The 22,266-nt window shown below is 37.7% G+C and overlaps 1 protein-coding gene across 3 annotated transcripts in view; it reads right to left on the bottom strand.

Annotated features, from left to right (window-relative positions):
* Nucleotides 1–22,266, bottom strand: part of eftud2 (elongation factor Tu GTP binding domain containing 2) — a 110,524-nt gene that overhangs the window by 22,311 nt on the left and 65,947 nt on the right. For all 3 annotated transcript variants that reach the window (XM_063036933.1, XM_063036934.1, XM_063036935.1), the window contains exons 14-19: nucleotides 19,376–19,511; nucleotides 17,306–17,433; nucleotides 16,835–17,028; nucleotides 14,724–14,835; nucleotides 14,239–14,379; nucleotides 7,859–7,960 (exon numbers count right to left, since the gene is read on the bottom strand). In XM_063036933.1, the coding sequence (XP_062893003.1) occupies nucleotides 7,859–7,960; nucleotides 14,239–14,379; nucleotides 14,724–14,835; nucleotides 16,835–17,028; nucleotides 17,306–17,433; nucleotides 19,376–19,511 (813 nt within the window). The remainder of the gene's footprint in view (nucleotides 1–7,858; nucleotides 7,961–14,238; nucleotides 14,380–14,723; nucleotides 14,836–16,834; nucleotides 17,029–17,305; nucleotides 17,434–19,375; nucleotides 19,512–22,266) is intronic.

Below are 22,266 nucleotides of genomic sequence, written 5' to 3'. Positions count from 1 at the left end.
TTGAGAAAAGACGGGGACTTCCGGTAGTGCTCATGGAGTGAAGTCGCGTTCTTGACTCGCTCCATTACCTCTGAGTTTTTTTTCTCTATGGTCAGCTATACTTTAATTAACCATTAAGGCATCAACTCTTACAATACTTTGAATTAAACTGAATTCTCCGACAACTGGATGGAACTTAGATCTGCTATGTCTAAGAACGAGAAAGACGGCAAGGATGGTAAACCTCCGGTTAAACCGAAAGCTACGGATCTCCCTCCGACTGAATCACCGGTGACTTTGAAAGCGATATCGGAGTTAATTCAGAGGGAAATTTCAACCTCTGTTAGGGAGATGATTCGTACGGAAATTGCAGGCTTTGTTAAAGACCTGATTCATACGGAAATCTCAACTAATTTCCAGAAAATTGCCGATTTAATTGATAAGATGCAAACATGTATTGCGGAACATCAGTCGGCTATATCTGATTTTCAAAAATTCGCGCAACAAAGTGAGCTTAAGATGGGGAAAATCGAAGAAACAATTAATGTAATGAAGAAGAAACTTGATTTTTTGACTTTTAAAAACTCTGACTTGGAATCTAGAATGCGACGGCAGAATTTACGAATGATTGGCGTGAGGGAAGCCGTTGAAGGTAACAACCCCATGAAATATTTCTCCCAACTTTTAAAAGATGCATTCCCTACTGTATTTCCTGACCAACCACCGCTACTGGATCGTGTTCACAGAATCCCATCATACTCGTCTAGGTCAGATAGACCTAGGCATGTTATCTTACGTTTTCATTACTTTCAAGACAAGGAGAGACTGTTTCGATTCGCTCGATCTAAAGGTTTCATTGATTTTTCGGATCTTAAGTTCCGATTCGTGGAAGATTTCAGTAAACCAATCTGGGACCAACGGGTCCGTTACAGATCCGTGATGTCGGAATTCTATAAGAGGGATTTAAGACCAGCGCTGCTGTACCCTGCACGTCTAAGGATTCGCATGTCAGATGGAGCCCTTCGTTTTTTTGATTCTCCATCGGATGCCCAGAGTTATCTGGATCAACTTTCATCTCCAACATCTTAATTGCTTTCTTTTTAATTTTCTCCGTCGATCGGAGGCTGTGAATTGGTTGGTTTTAACTTTTCTGTGCCCTATTTGGGCAGAAAAGTTTACTTTCGATTTCTTAATATGGCTACTAAACTTTCTTTTTAACTGCGTCATTTCTTTCTTTTCCCAGGGGATTCTGGGTGGTTACTTCCCTTTTGTCATCTTACGTATTTCCTGTGCGGCCTTAAATTTTGTAGTTTTTGTTTAAATTTTATTCTGTTTTGCTTTTTATAATCACTTTATGTTAATAATCCTATTTTTTTTGTTGCTGTGTCTATTCATGAGTTTGAGGTTTATTGTGGGTTTTTTTTAATATATATTTTCCGGCTTTTGTTCTGTTCTGTGTGTATTCTAATTGAGCTAACTTTTTTTTACTTATTTTTTTACTGTTTTACAATTAGCTGATCCTTTTCATATTTATACCTTTTTTTTAGGGAGCGTATACCGGAAGTCATGGGGGTAGTTTTAGCGCTTGCTTCTTTCTGGCGGGTCTGCTTTAGATTTTGCCTTGGGGTCTTGGGCTGGGGGGTGGCGGGAGGGGCTTCACGTTTTAGTTTGTTTTTCTTTGGGCTATATACATTATTGAAGTACTGGTTGCGTCCTTTTCCCCGGTATCTTTTGTATGTTCTGTTTCCTCTCCGGGTTTGTGGGTCGCGCCTATTGTCAATCCTCCTTGTTGTGGGTTGACTTTAGGATTTATGGAGTCTATTATTAATTTTGTCTCCTGGAATACTAATGGTCTTAATCATCCTATTAAAAGAAAAAAAGTTTTTAAAGTGTTCCGGAGACTTAAAGCACAAATTTTATTTTTACAAGAGACCCATGTACGGAGGGGGGACAGACTACGTTTTTTCAAATTCTGGAAGGGACAACAATTTCATTCGAACTCCAATGCTAAGATTCGAGGCGTCTCTATTTTTATAGATTCCTCAGTTACTTTTATACAACAGGATATTATCTCTGATCCGAATGGTAGATTTTTATTGGTTAGTGGTTTACTATTTAATAAAAAAGTAGTTTTGGTTAATGTTTATGCTCCTAATATGGATTGTCCGGAATTTTATAAATCATTGTTTGATCAGTTTCCGAATTTGAACGAGTTTTCATTGATTTGGGGCGGAGATCTTAATACCTGTTTATCTCCAGCTTTGGACCGTTCGGCTCCTTTACGGACTTTACCTAATAAATCTGCAAATTTGATTAATTTTTTCCTTTCTGATTCTGGGTCGACGGATATTTGGCGTTTTCTGCATCCTCAGGAAAAAGATTTTTCCTTTTTTTCACATGTTCATCATTCCTATTCAAGAATTGATTATTTTTTTATTGATTCTCGTCTCATTCCTTCAGTGATTAAATGTGATTATGATTCTATAACCATTTCGGATCATGCTCCACTTAAGCTTTCTATTAAAATTATGGCCAATATACCAAACAATAGACAATGGCGTTTTAATTCGCTGTTGCTTCAGGACTCGGACTTTGTTAATTTTATGAATGAACAGATTGAGCTTTTTTTTATAATTAACCATACAGAAGATATTTCGGTTAACACTCTTTGGGACACTTTTAAAGCCTATATTCGGGGTCAGATTATTTCGTATTCCGTTGCTTTGAGGAAGAAACAGAAGCAGGAGGAGATGGCAATTGTGGACAAGATTAAAGAAATTGATAAGAAATATGTTATGGCCCCTTCTGAGGAGCTATACAAACAAAGAACTGAACTTCAAATGGAACACAGTTTACTACTCTCGTCCTCGATTGTAAACCAATTAAAGAAAACAAGAAGTGATTTTTATGTTCACAGTGATAAAATTGGCAAGCTGCTGGCTAATCAATTGAAATCTAATTATGTTAAATCTCAAATCAATCAGATTTATAACCAAAATGATCGATTGATATTGGATCATGTGGGGATTAATCAAACCTTTTGTGATTTTTATTCTTCTTTATATCAATCAGAGTCTCCTCGAGATTCTAAATATATGAATGATTTTTTAGATAAGTTAGACTTTCCTCAGATTTCACAGGATATGTCTTCTTTATTAGATACTTCCATTACAATGGATGAGATTAAGAATGTTATTTTTTCTATGAATCTGGGGAAAGCTCCTGGCCCTGATGGGTTTACCGTTGAATTTTATAAATGTTTTGCTTCTTTATTGATTCCTTGGCTCTATAAGGTTTTTGAGGCTTCTTTGAAACTTGGTAAACTTCCGGAATCTTTTAATAGAGCATCAATTTCTTTAATACTAAAGAAGGATAAAGACCCTGCTCAATGTGCATCTTATAGACCAATATCTTTATTAAATGTTGATTCTAAAGTTTTTTCTAAGTTATTAGCAAATAGACTAGAAAAAGTACTTCCTTCTATTATTTCGGAAGACCAAACGGGTTTTATTAAAGGTCGTTACTCTTTTTATAATATTCGTACATTGTTAAATATCGTTTATACTCCCTCACAAAATGTTCCTGAGTGTGTTATTTCTTTAGATGCCGAGAAAGCTTTTGATAGAGTAGAATGGCCTTATTTATTTAAGGTGCTTGAAATGTTTAATTTTAGCCTGAAATTTATATCCTGGATTAAACTGTTATATCACTCCCCTGTAGCCTCGGTTCGTACTAACTCTTTAAACTCACCTTTTTTTCCTCTCTTTCGTGGTACTCGACAAGGCTGTCCTCTTAGTCCCCTATTATTTGATATTGCATTAGAACCTCTTGCAATTGCTATTCGAGAATCTTCAGATATTACTGGGATAACTCGGGGATTAAAGTCCCATAAATTATCACTCTATGCTGATGATTTACTTTTATATATTTCTAATCCTGAGAGATCTATTCCTGCTGTTTTAGAGTTATTAGCACAATTTGGTCTTTTCTCAGGTTATAAATTAAATCTTAGTAAGAGTGAACTTTTTCCGATTAATAAACATCTTCCCTTATATTATAAATTTCCATTTAAATTGATTAATAATTACCTTTCATATCTTGGGATTAAAATTACTTGTAAACATAAAGATTTATTTAAGACTAACTTTTTACCATTAATAGACCATATTACTCAACTTTCATCTAAATGGTTTCCTTTATATTTAACTTTGATTGGTCGTATTAATGCAGTTAAGATGTTTTTTTTGCCAAAATTTTTATATGTGTTTCAGGCATTACCAATTTTCGTTCCTAAATCTTTTTTTGATAAAGTCGACTCTAAAATTTCTTCATTTATTTGGCAGAATAAGAATCCGAGACTGGGTAAAATACATTTACAGAAAGCTAAGAGAGATGGAGGTTTAGCATTACCTAACTTTAGATTTTATTATTGGGCTATTAATATTCGACATATGAAATTTTGGTTACTTGACCGGGATATACTATCTATTCCTAAATGGGTAGCATTGGAATTACAATCTGTTCAGGGTTATACACTTGGTTCTATTTTAGGTTCATCTCTTCCTTTTGATTTGAAACGCCTTAAGCAGGTCTCTAACCCGATCGTTAAATATGCTTTGCATATTTGGTTTCAATTCAGAAAATTTTTTGATCTTAATCAATTCGGGTTAGCGATTCCTATTTTAGGTAACATATTTTTTCCTCCCTCTTTTACGGATCGCGCTTTTCAAACTTGGAAGACTAAGGGTATTTTACGGTTTTTGGATTTATTTTTAGATGGTTCCCTTATGTCTTTTGAACAATTATCTAATAAATATAACCTATCAAGAATACATTTTTTTAGATATTTACAAGTTAGAAATTTTCTAAGTACTATACTTCCTTCCTTTCCAATGCTTCCTCCTATATATATTTTAGATTCGATAATTAACCTTAATCCATGTCAGAAAGGTGCATCGGCTATGATTTATAATATTATTATGAAACTCAGGAAAGCTCCATTTGATAAGATTAGGGTAGATTGGGAACAGGAATTGGGGCTTACCATTTCTGTGGATGATTGGGGGCAGATTTTACAATTAGTTAATACTTCCTCTATTTGTGCTAAACATTCCCTAATTCAATTTAAAGTGGTGCATAGAGCACATATGTCCAAAGATAAGTTAGCGCGTTTTTACTCGCATATTAATCCTTTCTGTGATAGATGTTCGGGGCAGATAGCCTCTTTAACTCATATGTTTTGGTCTTGCCCTACTTTGGAAACTTTTTGGAGAGATATTTTCAATATTATTTCTAAGGTATTAAATATAGATATCTCTCCTCACCCTATTACTGCTATCTTTGGACTACCTAAAATTTGTAGTAATCTTTCCCCTTCAGCCCGTAGAATGATTGCATTTCTTACTTTAATGGCGAAAAGATGTATTTTACAACATTGGAAAGAGCTTAATGCTCCAACTACCTTTTTTTGGTTTTCTCAGACGATTTTATGTTTGAATCTGGAGAAAATTAGAAGTAACCTTTATGATTCTTCATTTAAATTTGAACAGATTTGGGGACCTTTTATTCGATATTTTCATTTAATGTAATATTTACCCTTCTTGTTTTTTTTCACTGTTTTAATGGAGGTCGGGATTGAGGACGTGATTTTAAGTTTAACTCTGTTTGGTTTCAAGTTAGCCCATTGCTTTGCTTTGCTTTTAGTTAGTTGCACGGTGGGTTTTTTTTTGGGGTTTTTTTTTTCTTTTTTTCCATTGATATATATAAAATCTAGTATACTATTATGTTATCTTGGTTTCTTATGCTTAAATTACATTGTTTGTAGTATTTTCTTTTTGGTATTGTTATCTTTTGGAATTTTATTATACTTTAACATTGTATTAATGTTTATATGGCTTACCTTTTTTGTATACTTACTCAATAAAAAGATTTAAAAAGAAAGAAAGAGAAAAGACAGGCTGAAAAGGATATTGCTGATAATGCCAAGATTGACCTCAAGAGATTTTTTCAATAAAAGAAAAGTCAAGGAGGAAGTTCAGTGCATTAAGAATAATAGTGGGGTGTTAAACTATGCAGGGAAGGGCATAGCAGATACCCTTAACTCATCACAAACAAGAGAAAATCTGCAGATGCAGATACAGTCGACTTTTTTTCCCATAGATGCTGCCTGGCCTACTGAGTTCCTCCAGTATTTTGTGTGTGTTACCCTTAACTTATATTTTGCTAAAGTATTCACCTGCGAAGCTGTTAGCAATATGCCAGTAAGTGTAGAGAAAAATAAGGTTGTTTTAAATGACTTAGAGATCTTAGAAAGTGATGTCCCGCTTCAGCTGAAAAGGCTGAAAGTTAATAAATCTCCAGGGCCAGACAACATATATCGAAGGAAACTTAAAAAGGTCTGTGATTATATCTATAAAACCTCTAAGATGTATTTTTCAAAAGTTACTGAAGACTGATGAAATCTCTAAAGACTGGAAATGGGCTAACTTTGTCCCAGTATATAAGAAAGATGACCACACTGACCCTGGTAACTATAGATCAGCAAGCTTAACATGCATCGTAGGTAAGATAATGGAAACAATAATAAAAAATGAGATGGAAAAGCAGCTGATAAGAACAGGTATGTTAGCAGAAAGCCAGCATGGATTCAGAAAGGAGAAATCATGTTTTACTAATATGCTGGAGCTCCATGAAGAGGCAACTAAAATTTATGAAAACAATAGAGCGGTTGATATCATTTACTTGAACTTTCATAAGGCTTTTGACAAGGTACCCCACGAGAGGTTAATAATCAAATTACAGGAGGTAGGATTCAGTGCAAGGTGTGCGACTGGGTGCAGAATTGACGGAAAACAGTAAACAACGAGTTATGGTGGAAGGATCATTTTCACACCTATTAGATGGTATAAGTGGGGTTCTGTGGGGATCAGTTTTGGGGCCGCTACTATTTTAAAATTTATATTAATGATTTGGATGAGCACATAAATAAACTCATAAAATTTGCCAATAACACAAAATTAGGGATGGGGTGATAACATTCCGGCAGCAGAATCAATATAGCTAGGTCTAAACAAAATCCAGACTGGGCAGATAAAATTTAGAGTAAAGTATTAGATATAAATATAGAATGGGGAGGTCTTGAGTTCGAAAGTGCACTGTATAAGAAGGATCTGGGTGTCCTGGTAGACTCATCACTATCAACATCTAGACAATGCACAGAAGCAATTAGGAAGGTTAATAGATTGTTGGGCTATATAATGCGCTCAGTGGAGTTCAAGAGAAGAGACATTCTCCTTAAGCTGTATAATGCGCCTGTGAGGCCACACTTGAATACTGTGTACCATTTTGGTCTCCACATTGTGTGAGGGATGTGAAGGGACTGGAAAGTTCAGAGAAGGGTGACTAGACTCATTCCAGGTCTACAGGGTATCAGCTATGAAGAAAGATTGAAAGAATTAAATCTTTCAGTCTAAGTAGATGTAGAATGAGAGGAGACATGATAGAAGAGTTCAAAATCATTAAAGGTATAAGTAAAGTGGACACCAGCTGCTACTTCAAAATCACTCCATCAACAAGGACACAGGACCATTGGTAGAGACTAGTTATGGGGAGATTTCAGACAAACATCAAGAAGCATTTCTTTACACAGTGAGTTGTGGACACATGGAACAAACTACCTAGTTGTGTAGTTGAGAATAGTACCTTACAGACTTTCAAATCTAAACTCATTAGTTATTTCAACACACTTTGTGAATTGGAATTTGGCAAGCTTCGTTGTGCCAAATGGCCTGTTTTGTCAAAAACTTTCCAATATTCTAACTGCCACTGAATACTCAAATATACATTAGCTATGAAGTCACAATCAGTGAATTTGCATTACCTTTATATCAATTTCAGAATACATCTTCCTGAGGTCATGCATTACGCAGTCCAGGTAGAGTTCTCCAGTTCCCAATATTACATGCTCCCCAGACTCCTCTACCTTAAATCAGAGAATAACTTGGGTAAGTGACCAATTACTATTAGTAAAAAATTTAAATGCTCACTTCACGTTTTGATGAAAATGGTAACTTTACATTACCATGTGTTTTATTAAAATACAGGGGTATTTTTGTGTGCCATGCACAGTATAATTGTACTCCATTAGAAAAACCATAGAGATAATTCAATTCCACTGTGGTTTCCAGGACAAATATTAGAGAAATCTGGATAGTATCTAAAACATATAAATACAAGTACATAACAAAAAGAAAATGGGAACATTTTTCCATATCCCTCTATTCCTTGTTTACGTATTTTATTCATCCCCATATTTAATACTTTTATTGATCCAGCTTCCACCACATGCTGGGCAGAGAATTCCAGAGATTCACCACCATGTGAGAAGAAATTCCTACATACCTCAATTTGGAATGACTAGCCCCTTAGCTTGTAGTTATGTCCCTTTGTCAGAGATTTCCCCATTAGTAAAAACACTCCAAACATATACTCAGTCAAGCATTCTTATAAGTTTGAATAACACCACTGCTGAATAAGCTTCAAGGAATACAATCCCAAACTGTCTCTTTAGAAGGACAATCTTCACATCCCATGAATTAGTCTAGTGAATATTTGTACTGCCTGTAAATGTTAAATTTTAAGGTAAACAGATTGAAATTACACAGAAAATTACACGTCTCATCAATGTCCTGTACAATTTCAACAAAATCTCCTTATTTTTCAGCTCCAACCCTTTTGCAACAAATGCCAACACGCCATTTTGCCTTCTTAACTACTTGTTGGAAAAGCTGCCAGCCTTTGTAGCAAAGACAGAAACACTCAGATTTTTACTGATGAGAGCTCAAACCAATTTAGTTTTGTTTCCTATTGATATTGCCATGCCATGGTAAAATCAGAAATTCAAAAGTAAATTTATTATTAAATATGTCACCATACGCTACCTTGGGATTAGTTTTCGTAATACAGCAATGAGTATTATTCAGAAGTTTATAATTTCTCAAAATGCTTTAGTAAACAGAACAAAACTCAACATACTTTCACAAATGTTAAAGGATGGAATCAGATTTAATATCACCAGCATACGTCATGAAATTTGTTGATAGTAAATTTAAGTAAAAGTACCGCAATAAACATTTTAATGTAAATAATTAGAAACCAATAAACTTTGCTTTCACTCACTGACTTGTAGTATTAAGTAGTCTTTGAATGTAGTTTGCTATGACAATGTAAATACTGAATGCTGCCATAAACGATACTCCTATTGTTAACTACCACATTCCAAAATATAGTTCAGATTTCAACTTCACACTGCAAAATGAATTGAAATCCACATTCTTTAAGCCACCTGTAACAAGAAATGCTTGCAACAGTCTGCACTTTCCCTATAACAGATAGTCTATAATTCTATTATATTTAACTTCAGTGTTTGTCATTTGTAAGACAGACAAATTTTCTCTCAATTTCAAAACAAAATTATTGCTCTTTATGACTACAAATGTGCAATAAAATGAGTAGGTTTAAAATCTGCTTACATTTTTCTATTATATTTGAGCTAGACCCATCCATCACTTCTCTTCTATACAATATGTGCAGTTAACCTTGCATTACAAGTATTGTAAATATTACCTAAATCAATACAGTACTTTCAGTTTATCTAAAATATAGATTAAACTATTAGCACTTCCAGTAAGATGGCTGCAGCTTCGGATGCAGTGGCCACTCCACATCAAAGGCATATTTGTTCATCTAGTATGTCTCTTTTAAGATCGCAAGTCACTGCTGGATACCAAGAACATCAAGTACTGCAGAACTATCTCATCAGCAAGTTGCTTGATATTGTTGTGTTATTACCTTGTCTTGTTGCATATGGTTGTTCTGAGATGGTGAGATGTCCAAAAAGGTGCGAGTGATTGTCTTGGATGTTTTTATTGTGCTGACAAGTACCTGTTCGACATTAGTAATGTAGAATACTACAAGACTGGCTCACTGGTTCTTTGGCGAGACCAATGGCGGGCAGCCATGTTGCCTCAGTTGTGGCGCAGACAAGACCTGCTGCAGGCGCCAAAGGTGGTGTGTGCTGCTGGATTTCATATTGGGTTGGGGGATGACCCCTCCTGTCCTCTGGTGCTTGCTCGATTGGAAGTACTATCTGGACCAGGACAACTCAGGGACTTGGAGTATATTATTTTTCTCATTGTGACTCTATATTTTTATGAAATCATAACTATATGTGCTATCTGTGCTATGTGAAGTGTGCTGTGGGTGAACAACAGGAATTCTGCAGATGCTGGAAATTCAAGCAACACACATCAAAGTTGCTGGTGAACGCAGCAGGCCAGGCAGCATCTCTAGGAAGAGGTGCAGTCGACGTTTCAGGCCGAGACCTGCTGTGGGTGATGTGTTTTGCACCTGGGCTCCAGAAGAACACTGCTTTGTTGGCTATGTTCATGTATGGTTGAACGCAGGGGTGTCAAACTCATTTTAGGTCACGAGCCGGATTGGGCAAAATGCAACTTCATGCAGGCCAGACAGCTGTGCACGCATACGAGCTCCCACAGCTTTCGTTGCCTTTGTTTTTTCAACCTGCTCTCATGTGTCTCAGTCTCTGCTATAACTACAAAGTGTTTCACTTTACGAATTTCATTTCTTATGAAGAAGATTGCCTAGCAAGCATTATTTTTATGATTGGTATTAACTTAGGTTAATCATAAAAATAGGTTACAAGAAAGTTGTGATGAGAGAGAGAAAAAATGATGCTATTTTGGCTAAGATTGTTTTGGGATCCACACCCTTTCCATTAACAAACTATTTGAAATCGAACATTAGCAGACACAAATGTAGACCTAACGAAACAAATTGTAAATGCAGGCTACACAACTGCGCCTAATTTTTATTAGCCTGCTTCCAGCAATCAAACTCAGACAATGAACACAGTTAGCCTCTAATTTTTATTGAAATGATCACATTTACAATAATAGTCAGAAAATGAATGAATCACAATATTATGACACTCAATATTTCATAATGTATTTTGCTTACATGTCGCAGTGCATCGAAGAGTGTCACTCATTTTTCACTTGCTGCTTCCAGACACCTGACATCTCTTGGCTTTAATCAGCCTGTCAACATCAGGGACCAGTTTCTGGGCAGTTGTGATTTTCATAATGTCATTTAGATGCCTGTGTGTCAGCTGCGAGCACAGTTTGGATTTGTTAATGTTCATTATGGAGAACACCTGCTCACAGGGATGATGTCCCGAACATGCGAAGGATCTTTGAGGCAAAGTCTGTCATCTTGGGGTACATCGGTCCCAGGTATTGATAGAATGAGTCCAGACCCACAGTCTCAAATTTATATTTCAAAGCTGAATTACACTGAATTGAATTAGTTCCATTTGGAGTTCCTCTGGCACACCTGATGCTGCGTTGACAGCAAACGGCGAGCAAAATAGTGAGAATTCTTTCTCGAGCTGAGTGAAGACTTGGAAACGATTCTGAAACTCACTTTTCAGCCGTGATATTTTGCCCTTGTACCTGTCCATGCTGTCATTATTCCCATGAGCGATATGCACAGACTGCAAAGGAGGGAAATGAGCTGGGTTCCTCCGGGTTAGTTGCATCTCCCACAGGCCTAATTTAATTTGAAAGGCACGAATGCTGTCGTAGTGTTCTGTAACAAGTTTATTGCGGCCTTGCATGTTAACATTAAGCACATTTAAGTGCTCTGGTATATCCACCAAAAATGCAAGATCATGAAGCCAGCCTGGGTCATCCAACTCTGCCACTGGCTTCCCTTTCTCGTTCATGAATAGCCCAATTTCCACACGTAATTGAAAAAAACGTTTGAGCACAACCCCTCTGCTCAACCAGCGGACTTCAGTGTGGTAGGGTAGGCCGCGTCCAATATTACTTTCAGACAAGAGTGTCAAATTGCTAATGGTCAAGTCCCTTGGCTCTAATAAAATTAACCGTTTTGATTACTACATCTATAACATTGTCTATTTTCAGGGTCCTGCTACATAACGCCTCTCGGTATAACATATAACCATATAACAGTTAAAGCACGGAAACAAGCCATCTCGGCCCTTCTAGTCCATGCCAAATTCTTACTCTCACCTAGTCCCACCGACCTGCACTCAGCTCATAACCCTCCATTCCTTTCCTGTCCATATAGCTGTCCAATTTAATTTTAAACGACAACATCGAACCTGCCTCAACCACTTCTGCTGGAAGCTCGTCCCACACAGCTACCATTCTCTGAGTAAAGAAGTTCCCCCTCATGTTACCCCTAAACTTTTGCCCTTTAACTCTCAACTTATGTCCTCTTGTTTGAACCTTCCCCCATTCTCAATAGAAAAAGCCTATCCACGTCAACTCTATCCATCCCCCTCATAATTTTAAATACCTCTATCAAGTCCTCCCTCAACCTTCTACGTTCCAAAGAATAAAGACCCAACTTGTTCAACCTTTCTCTGTAACTTAGGTGATGAAACCCAGGTAACATTCTAGTAAATCTTCTCTGTACTCTATTTTGTTGACATCTTTCCTATAATTTGGTGACCAAAACTGTACACAATACTCCAAATTTGGCCTCACCAATGCCTTATACAATTTCAACATTGCACCCCAACTCCTATACTCAATGCTCTGATTAATGAAGGCCAGCATACCAAAAGCTTTCTTCACCACCCTATCCACATGAGATTCCACCTTCAGGGAACTATGCACCATTATTCCTAGATCCCTCTGTTCTACTGCATTCTTCAATGCCCTACCAATTACCATGTATGCCCTATTTTAATTAGTCCTACCAAAATGTAGCACCTCACATTTATCAGCATTAAACTCCATCTGCTATCTTTCAGCCCACTCTTCTAACCGGCCTAAATCTCTCTGCAAGCTTTGAAAACCTACTTCATTATCCACAACTCCACCTATCTTAGTATTATACAATGAAAATTCCAGAATTCCTGCTCCGGATTCTCTGTCTGAACTTTCTCTCTGAGTTTCGCAACAGCACCTGCCTTTTTCCTGACCATGAACCTTGCGCCATCTGTTGCCACGCTGATAGCGTGACTCCAGTCAACCCCCAGTCTGTCCAAGGCTTGGCAAGGCTGGAGAAAACATTGTTTGCTGTTGTGGTGTTTGTCATGGGCACCATCTCCACAAACACCTCGGTGACGGTCAAAGATGCATCAACACCACGAATAAATATTTCCAATTGAGCTACATCAGTCATGTTGGTGCTCTCATCAATTGCAATAGAGAAGGCAATAAATGACTTCACTTTTGTCTTTTCGTTGACTATTCAAATCTCCTGCAAGGTCTCCGATTCTCTCTGCCACAGTATTTCTTGACAAGCTGATATTACCAAAAGCCTGTCTCTTCTCAAGGAACACCAGTTCAGCTGCCGTCAGCATGCATGCTTTGATGAATTCTCCCTCTGAGTATGGCTTCGACGCAACTATTCTGTTGGCAATAATATTGCTGGCCTTGACAGCATCATCATAAGTCTCGATTTTTGGTGAACAGATTGCTGCTTTTACAGAGCTGCTTCAAGCTCGTTTACCTTTTGCGTTGAGTCGTCCTGTGTACTTGTCATATTTTTCTCCGTGTGACGTCTCATAGTGTCGTTCGATATTGTACTCTTCTACCACAGCCACTTGCTGCGACCATATCGGACACACAGGTTTGCCGTTGACCTCACAGAAGAAAAAATGATCTTTCCGATTATCGTTGAACATCCGACCTTCGATGTCAACTTTTCTTTTCTTGGAAAGCATTCTGAACCACAGCAGCAAACAGTCTCAGCCTTGCTACAGGCGTTACTTACCTGAGTAGTTTGTGTGTTTATACTGTGTCTGACGACATAAGTGGGGCCCTAGTGGTCTTCAGTGCAGGGTGGTAGGTGCTTAGGCACAGCGGGTGGTTAACTGCCACCTATTGTACACACAACAAGCTGCCGGCGCAGCAGGCGGCACAGACAGCGGCAAGGGAGAGAGAGAGGTGAGGAAAGAGAGTGGCTGCCGTCCAGATACGTATTAAATGGTCGTGAATGTACTTGTTCTCCCCCCCGTCCACCCCCCCCCCCCACAAATCATCCCATGGGCCGGATGCGGCCCGCAGGCTGGTAGCTTGACACCCCTGGTTAAATGACAATTAAACTTGAAACATGGTCCTGAAGTTAGGTATCAAATTAATGATGCATGCATTTTTTGGAGAATATACAAATGTTTTCTGGACAGCGGTACTGGATTCATACCTTAGTAGTTAGTGATGGGTAGCTTTTGTTGACTTTCCTTAAGCCATCCAACATTTTTGGAAGCTCAGATGGATTGACAGGTTCCACAGCTATTTTAATGACAGATGCTGTATTAAACTTGAGAGGCCTGAAAATCTGAGCCTGAAATTATGAGAAGTCCAACAATTAGTTAAACAGAATTAACCACATTAACATTTCAAACAAAGGAACTTGGCATACATGACACATTTTGATTCCAGCTTAGAAAATAATTATCGTTTCCAAAGCTCTTTTACCAGATGGTTAAGTGAAACCAAAGAAATTTAGCCCAATTGTGTCATCTGTCAGAGTACATATCAATATCAACAATTACAATTCCAAATGGATCAGTCACAATGACGCATATTGTAACAGGTAGATTTTATCGTTTTAATAAAAAAAATTAAGAAAATTTATTAAACTACATTTTTTCAAACTGGGATTTATATGAAACTAAAATGTGTTACCTCATCGTTTCCTCTTGGTTCCGTTATAGTAGCTGTCTTTACAATAGGTTGGTCGACTCCTTCTATGAGCACCCAGTTACCAGCTGGAACTCTGTTAACCTCTATGTGATACCTTAAAAGATAAGTTATAACATTTTTAAAACATTCATAAACAAGTGACTTAATTGCTTCACCAATGCACAATCTGAAGAGAATTTCATTCTATTAATTAAAAACATGTACTTAACAAATGTACAATAATTTAAAAGCGTAATACACAGTTTGATTGTCATATAGCATGCAAATTGTAACCATGGTCACCTTAGCACACTGGAAAACTGAAATCCTATGCTAGATATTAATGACATTTATACATCACCTTCCATGTCTCTGCTGGAGCTTTGAATGTATTGTGCAATGGTCTATTGTGCAATCACTGTTACAATGCATGAAACCCAGATCCAATCCAAGTTCTATCCAAACCATAAACTGACGGCTTAGCATTTCCAAACAGTGAATTTATACCATCTAGGCAATTCCTGCAGTCAGGATGAATTAGATTAACTCACATTCAGAAAATGTTGTGTTAGATTAGGAATAAACAATCAGTTGGGAGTGCGGGGAGTGACTTGCAAAATGTTTAAGGGGTAAAGAAGTTAAAGTAAAATTGGAAAGTTAGTCTGTAACAGTGAGCCATTCCCAGATCCAAGCCTTAGGAAGAAAGGTCCCTACTCAGATACTTATTTAGCTTTGAATAGTAGTAATATGCAAAATTCTCTTCCAAGTTCCAATTATATACAGTCAGCATTGTTAAGCAAGCTATAGCATTTGTGTGGCATACATCAGACTCTGGAAACCGATTACTCCGAGCTCTGTCAAGAGGGAAGAAATTACTAAGTGGAAAGATGGAATGATTCAAGCATGTTTTCAACCTCCTTGAAAAGATGCAAGGTCCCAAATGACTCCAGGGAAATGACTCCTGGTCCTTGAAAGTTCATTGTCAGTGGGAGTATCTGGCATGGCACAGAGAACCTCAGATCCATGTGTCAGAAGCACACAGAAGTCCAGCACAAAAGATGGACATGTCATAATTAACCCACCCACCCATAACATCAGTCATTTCCTGATCCACTGTGGAAGAACTTCCTTGTCACTTTATTACCTGAACAGTCACTTCAGAATTGGATTGGAAGCAAAGGACTGCTTAAGAGGAAGATATTTAGGAAGAGAAATTGATATTGAACAGAAACTGATTCTTGTATATTAGGAGAATCAAAAATGGGGGTTACTGGAAAAAAGTAGCATCGAGTTAAAAGACCAGTTATAATTATACTGAACAACAGACCTGTCAAGAGGGGTTGGATGGCCTATTCCTGTTTATTTCTTGTTTTAAGTATAGCAGAACCTTTCCAATGCAATTACTAGTTTTATTACCTTTACAAATATGATCCAGATAATGTCTTGCAGCATCTTCTTCCTTATGCAGGGTATTTATCAGCATTCAAGACATGCCCGCTATCTCAAAATATATCATTTTTGTTCCTAATAGATCCCACTTCATCTCTTACTACATGGGCTGCAGGTTAATGTAGTGGCCAGCATAACACTTCACAGCGCCAGTGACCCAGGGTTCAATTCTGTTGCTGTCTGTATGTTCTCCCTGTGAAAGCATGGCATTCCAGTTTCCTCCCACATTCCAAAGACATACAATAAGCTGTGGGCCTGCTATGTTGGCACTAAAAGCATGGTTACACTTGCGGACTGTCCCAAGTACATCCTCAAATTGTGTTGAGTCGCTGACGCAGATTATGTCAATGTGTTTCAACGCACGTGACAAATAAAGCTCATCTTTACCTTTGCTAAGGATAGATGAATAGATTATTGGGATCCCCAAATTAATTGCTATTTTAGTTTCATACTATTTGCAAACATTATTTTTCTCTTTACTTGGTTTTTTATTAATTGTATTCAGCCTAATTTCCATTTGAAAAATTGTAGTAGGTATTATGAGCCCCCTTATTAAAGGAAAAACTAAATAATTCAGCTTATCTTCAAGGAACAATGATGTTAGAATTTTCCACTTAGTTCAGATACCTATCCAAAGGATTGGTTGAAGTATTGCTAATAAAGACCTTGCAACTGAAATCCAGAGCCGTCCCACGGTGCAGATTTGTGAATCTTCTTCATCTTCCAATGTGTAGTTCTCTCCAAGTACTTTCACTGGCTGCCCTGCATGAATAGTTCCACTTAACACCCTGCCAAATGCATGGAACTGGACACCATCCTCCGTACTATACATTTTAGTTGTGTGGCACATCAAAGGCCCCTATGTAAAGAAAAAAGTGCCGGCATTATATATAACAGTTCGATCGTTGTAGATTTAGATTAATATAAACAGAAGAAACATTTGTTAATTAAATGAACACAAGAATGCTTAAATCTTCCCAAATTACAAAACCATGTCTTTTATTAGTCAACAATAAAATGCTAAATAGTTTAGTTCACTGTTGCTGCTATTTGACAAGTGAGTCATTGATGATGGTTATGGAATCAGCCCACCCTCATGAGCCTGCAAGCAAAATACTTCAAACAATTTTACTTACATCGGGATCACATTCTATCATTGTTTCACCAAGATCCAAATCCAGGTTGCCTGTGTAAGTATGTTCGATCTTATTCCTTGCACCCGACTGAGGTGATGGAATATGCTGTACACACATATCCACCAAACCTATAGAAAAGTTGTATTTGGTATCATGGGTCTTTAGCAAGTCTCTTCTAAAGATGTAATAATATTTGCAATAAATTGTGAAAACAAAAGGCTGCATTGTCCCTTTCATTGCAACAATTTGTTCAAATTGACTTTACATGCAGGTTCTAATAGATTAAGTAGGTTATAGCTATTCTTTAAATTTCTTACGAAATACAAATAACACAGAAATAAAGCTCTCTATCTGATTTTTACTGCCACCATAACATATAAAGTAATATAGCAATATTAACTGTGACATGTCCAGAATTTTTATAGCTACTAATACAAAATATACAGGATACTTGAACTTATAACTCATAACTTCTAAGTCAAATCTTGGAATTATTCAAATCCTCCCAGCTTTTATCTCAAAGTGCCACACATGGGCAGTTTAAGGCTTTCTATTTAACCAACTATCCATCGATTTCCTATAACAGCTCTGTTTAAGACAGCATCTAATGCTCTTCCATAATTTTTATTTTAAAACTTGGGGGTTTCTACAATAACTCTGTCGTAACTCAATTAATGTAAACTAACAGATACAAGAACTAGGTTATATTGTTCAAACTAAAAATACTATTTTCAGCTACTTTATGAAGACTACCCTTTCAAGACATTTGAATCATTCTGAATATTATAGCTTCTTCAATTTTAATTACGTCAAGCACATTTATGTACATAGAAAGCAGAAAGTTACAACAATTTCCATTCAATCCATTCCATCCTTGCCAAATGAAAAAGAGCAACTTAGACTAACTCTACTATCACCACCCTTGTACATTACACCCATTAAATATTTACAGTCAGCCCTCCTTATCTGCGAGTTCCGCATGCGCGAATTCAACCAACAGTGAATCGAGAAAACCCAGAAGTGCTCTTCCAGCACTTGCTGTTCGAGCATGTATAGACTTCTTTTTCTTGTCATTATTCCCTAAACAATGCAGTATAACAACTATTTTACATGGCATTTACATTGTATTAGGTATTATAAGTAATCTAGAGATGATTTAAAGTATATGAGAGGATGTGCATAGGTTATCGTGGATCGGGATCGAAAAAACCGGAAGTTCTCTTACTAAGTAAGTCAGAACAGGTACATCTGATATTATTTAGCGTCAGTTAGTCAAACGTTTGTCTTAGTATATATTTTACCTTTTATGCATATAAAACACTTAAGAAACGTATATTTCAGCACCGGGTCGGGAATGGAAGTTCCCGAGTTCGATCCAGTGACAGACCACTCCCGAGCGCGCTCTCCATCCGTGCCGGGTTGATTTGGAGGATCAAAAACCCAAAACCCAATAATTAAACCACTGCATTGTTTAGTAATAATTGTTGCTTTCATTGGGACAGGCCCTTTCTCACTTTATCCTTTAAAATTGTTCCAATTGTTGACTGACTGTAGTCTAACACTTTTCCAATGACCGATGGCATTTCACCTCTTTCTGATTGCTTTATTATTTCCACTTTATTTTCAATCGTGATCGTGATTATTTTCAAGAACAGAAACACTGCGGATTCAGAGCTCCTCCGCTGGGTCCTAATGTCCACCGCACTGAAACAGGTTAAATAAGGTCCGGGGTTCCACTGGGTCCTAAGGTCCACCGCATTAAGACAGGTTGAATAAGTGACTTGAGCATCCGCGCTTTTTTGGTATCCGCGAGGGGTCCCGGAACCAATCCCTCACGGATAAGGAGGGCCAGCTGTATTCTTTTAAATGTTGAGGGTGTCTTCTGCCAATACTTAACGAGTTGAGGGTTCTTGGCTCCATTACTCTGTTGAGTCAAAAAATATTCTCCACTCTCCTCTAACCTTCTATCAATTTTGTTGAAGGTCCTTTCTATTCATATTTTAATCAATGCAAAAAGAAATACACTAAAAAAATGCCTACTGCATCTTAAGCATTTCACCAGTGAATTACCTGTAAAGTCACCAAAGAACTTCTTGCAGACCAGTCGAAGCAAGGGCCTGATATTAAGTTTTAACTCCTCCTTTGTTAAGTGAATACCGAGCTCATCTAATGTACGTGGCAAAGTAGTATCCACATCACCAACAACCTGTAGAGTTCATACAAACAGCTTCAGCACAATATCTATAATCCTGCAGCTTCTAATAACATTTAAGATGATTTCTTGATATTGTCTCTCCTCCCCATTGAGGCCATTTCTTTGCCCGTTTCTCCCCCTTCTCCTACCTTGCTCCAATTATTGCTGCATCTGCTAGCCCCACTTCACCTTCTCAACACTGACTACACATTGCTATTACTTGCTTAAAGTAAAGAAATAACATAATACGAACAGCATAACAACATTTATGAGATAGGACAAAGTTAATTTCCTCATGAAAAGTTGGATTCTACATTTTGTAGACATCTGAAGGTCAGAGAAAAGGTTTTTGCTTGCTATTTTGAGTGAAGTGTCATCAATAAACAAAAGCACCAAGAAGTGCACCATTAAAATCTCTAACCATGAATAGTAAATTAAACAATATGACTTTATGCTTAGTTTGGGAGGTTCGCAAAAAAAAAAGCCTCCAAAAGTATGTATAGTGACAACATTCTTGGATACATCATTCCAGTTCATCAGCATCACTGACAACATTCTGGCCAAATAGGAGGATTCACAAACTTGAAGTGTTCACAATAACTATATCAAAGTTAAAAACTGAAAGTTTAGTCTTATTTCTATCACACTTGGCATAAATATTGCTTTTTCGTACATTTCCATGTATCATTTCCTAACTTCCTTTAGCAGAAAGGGACCTTACGTCCCATCTGTACCAGCTCTCAGATTAATCCCATTTCCCCACTTTTCCCTGCATTCTATCTTACACGTGTCTATTAACATAGCCTGATTTTTCTACCAGCCAACCACATTAGGGGTAACTTGCAGGATACAATTCACCTCATGGTTGCAGGACCATCAAGTGATTATCAGAGATGTGAGAGGAAACCGGGGCAGGCAGAAGACACATGGTCACAGGGAGAATGTGCAATCTCTACATGGCAGCACCAGAGATCAAAAATAAACCCAGCTCACTGGAGGTACCCCACCTGCAGTGTTACTGTGCTGCTCAATTTGTCTATTTAAATAAAATAGCTACAGATTTCACTGATGTTCCGTCTTTACTTGCATAGTTTTAAATTTCATCCAAGTAAGACCATAAGATACAGTGGCATGCAAAAGTTTGGGCACTCCTGGTCAAAATTTCTGTTACTGTGAATAGCTAAGCAAGTAAAAGATTAACTGATTTCCAAAAGGCTTAAAGTTAAAGATGACACATTTCTTTAATATTTAAAGCAAGAAAAATTTTTATTTCCAACTCTTAGTTTCAAAATAACAAAAAAGGAAAAGGGCACGAAGCAAAAGTTTAGGCACCCTGCCTGGTCAGTACTTAGTAACACCCCCTTTGGCAAGTATCACAGCTTGTAAACGCTTTTTGTCGCCAGTTGTTGACTGAAAGAGTCTTTCAGTTCTTGTTTGGGGGATTTTCGCCCATTCTTCCTTGCAAAAGGCTTCTAGTTCTGTGAGATTCTTGGGCCGTCTTGCATGCACTGCTCTTTTGAGGTCTATCCACAGATTCTCGATGATGTTTAGGTCAGGGGACTGTGAGGGCCATGGCAAAATCTTCAGTTCTCTTTTAACTTCATCAGTCCACAGGGCTTGTTTCCAAAATGCATCAGGCTTGTTTAGATGTTCCTTTGAACCTTCTGAATATAACTTTTTGGATGCAATGAGCAAAGGTATATTTGGAGAAAAAAGGAATCAGAGTTTCACGAAAAGAACCCCTCTCCAACTGTTAAGCATGGGGGTGGGTTAATCATACTTTGGGCTTGTGTTGCAGCCAGTGGCACGGGGAACATTCACGGGTAGAGGGAAGAATGAATTCAATTAAATACCAGCAAATTCTGGAAGCAAACATCACATTGCCTGTAAAAAAAAAACTGAAGACGAAAAGAGGATGTGGCTGTTGTGTTTTACTATTTATTGTTATGTTTATTATTTAGTGTTGCATTTGTTATGTTATAATTGCACTGCCCCTGAGAAATGCTGTCTCATTCTGCCCTGCAGAGCTGATGTATGGTTAGAATGACAGTAAAGTTTTTTGAATCTTTGAATCTTGAAAGGATGGCTTCTACAACAGGATAATGATCCTACACACACCTCAAAATCCACAATGGACTACCTCAAGAGGCACAAGCTGAAGGTTTTGCCATGGCCCTCACAGTCCCCTGACCTAAACATCATTGAGAATTTGTGAATGGACCTCAAAAGAGCAGTGCATGCAAGACAGCCCAAGAATCTCACAGAACTAGAAGCTTTTTGCAAGGAAGAATGGATGAAAATCCCCCAAACAAGAATTGAAGGACTCTTAGCTGGCTACAAAAAGCATTTACAAGCTGTGATACTTTCCAAAGTGGGTGTTACTAAGTACTGCCTTGCAGGGTGCCCAAACCTTTGCTTCGTGCTCTTTTCCTTTTTTGTTATTTGGAAACTGTAAAAGATGGAAATAAAAAAGTTTAAACACGAGGAAATCTGCAGATGCTGGAATTTCAAGCAACACACATAAAAGTTGCTGGTGAACGCAGCAGGCCAGGCAGCATCTCTAGGAAGAGGTACGGTCGACGTTTCGGGCCGAGACCCTTCGTCAGGACTAACTGAAAGAAGAGCTAGTAAGAGATTTGAAAGTGGGAGGGGAAGAGGGAGATCCGAAATGATAGTAGAAGACAGGAGGAGGAGGGATGGAGCCAAGAGCTGGACAGTTGATTGGCAAAAGGGATATGAGAGGATCATGCGACAAGAGGCCCAGGGA

This window comes from Mobula hypostoma, chromosome X1 (assembly GCF_963921235.1).
Source record: "Mobula hypostoma chromosome X1, sMobHyp1.1, whole genome shotgun sequence".
In the NCBI taxonomy this organism is placed as follows: domain Eukaryota; kingdom Metazoa; phylum Chordata; class Chondrichthyes; order Myliobatiformes; family Myliobatidae; genus Mobula; species Mobula hypostoma.
Note: the sequence above shows the minus strand (reverse complement) of the source record. Positions and strands in the feature narration are given on the sequence as shown.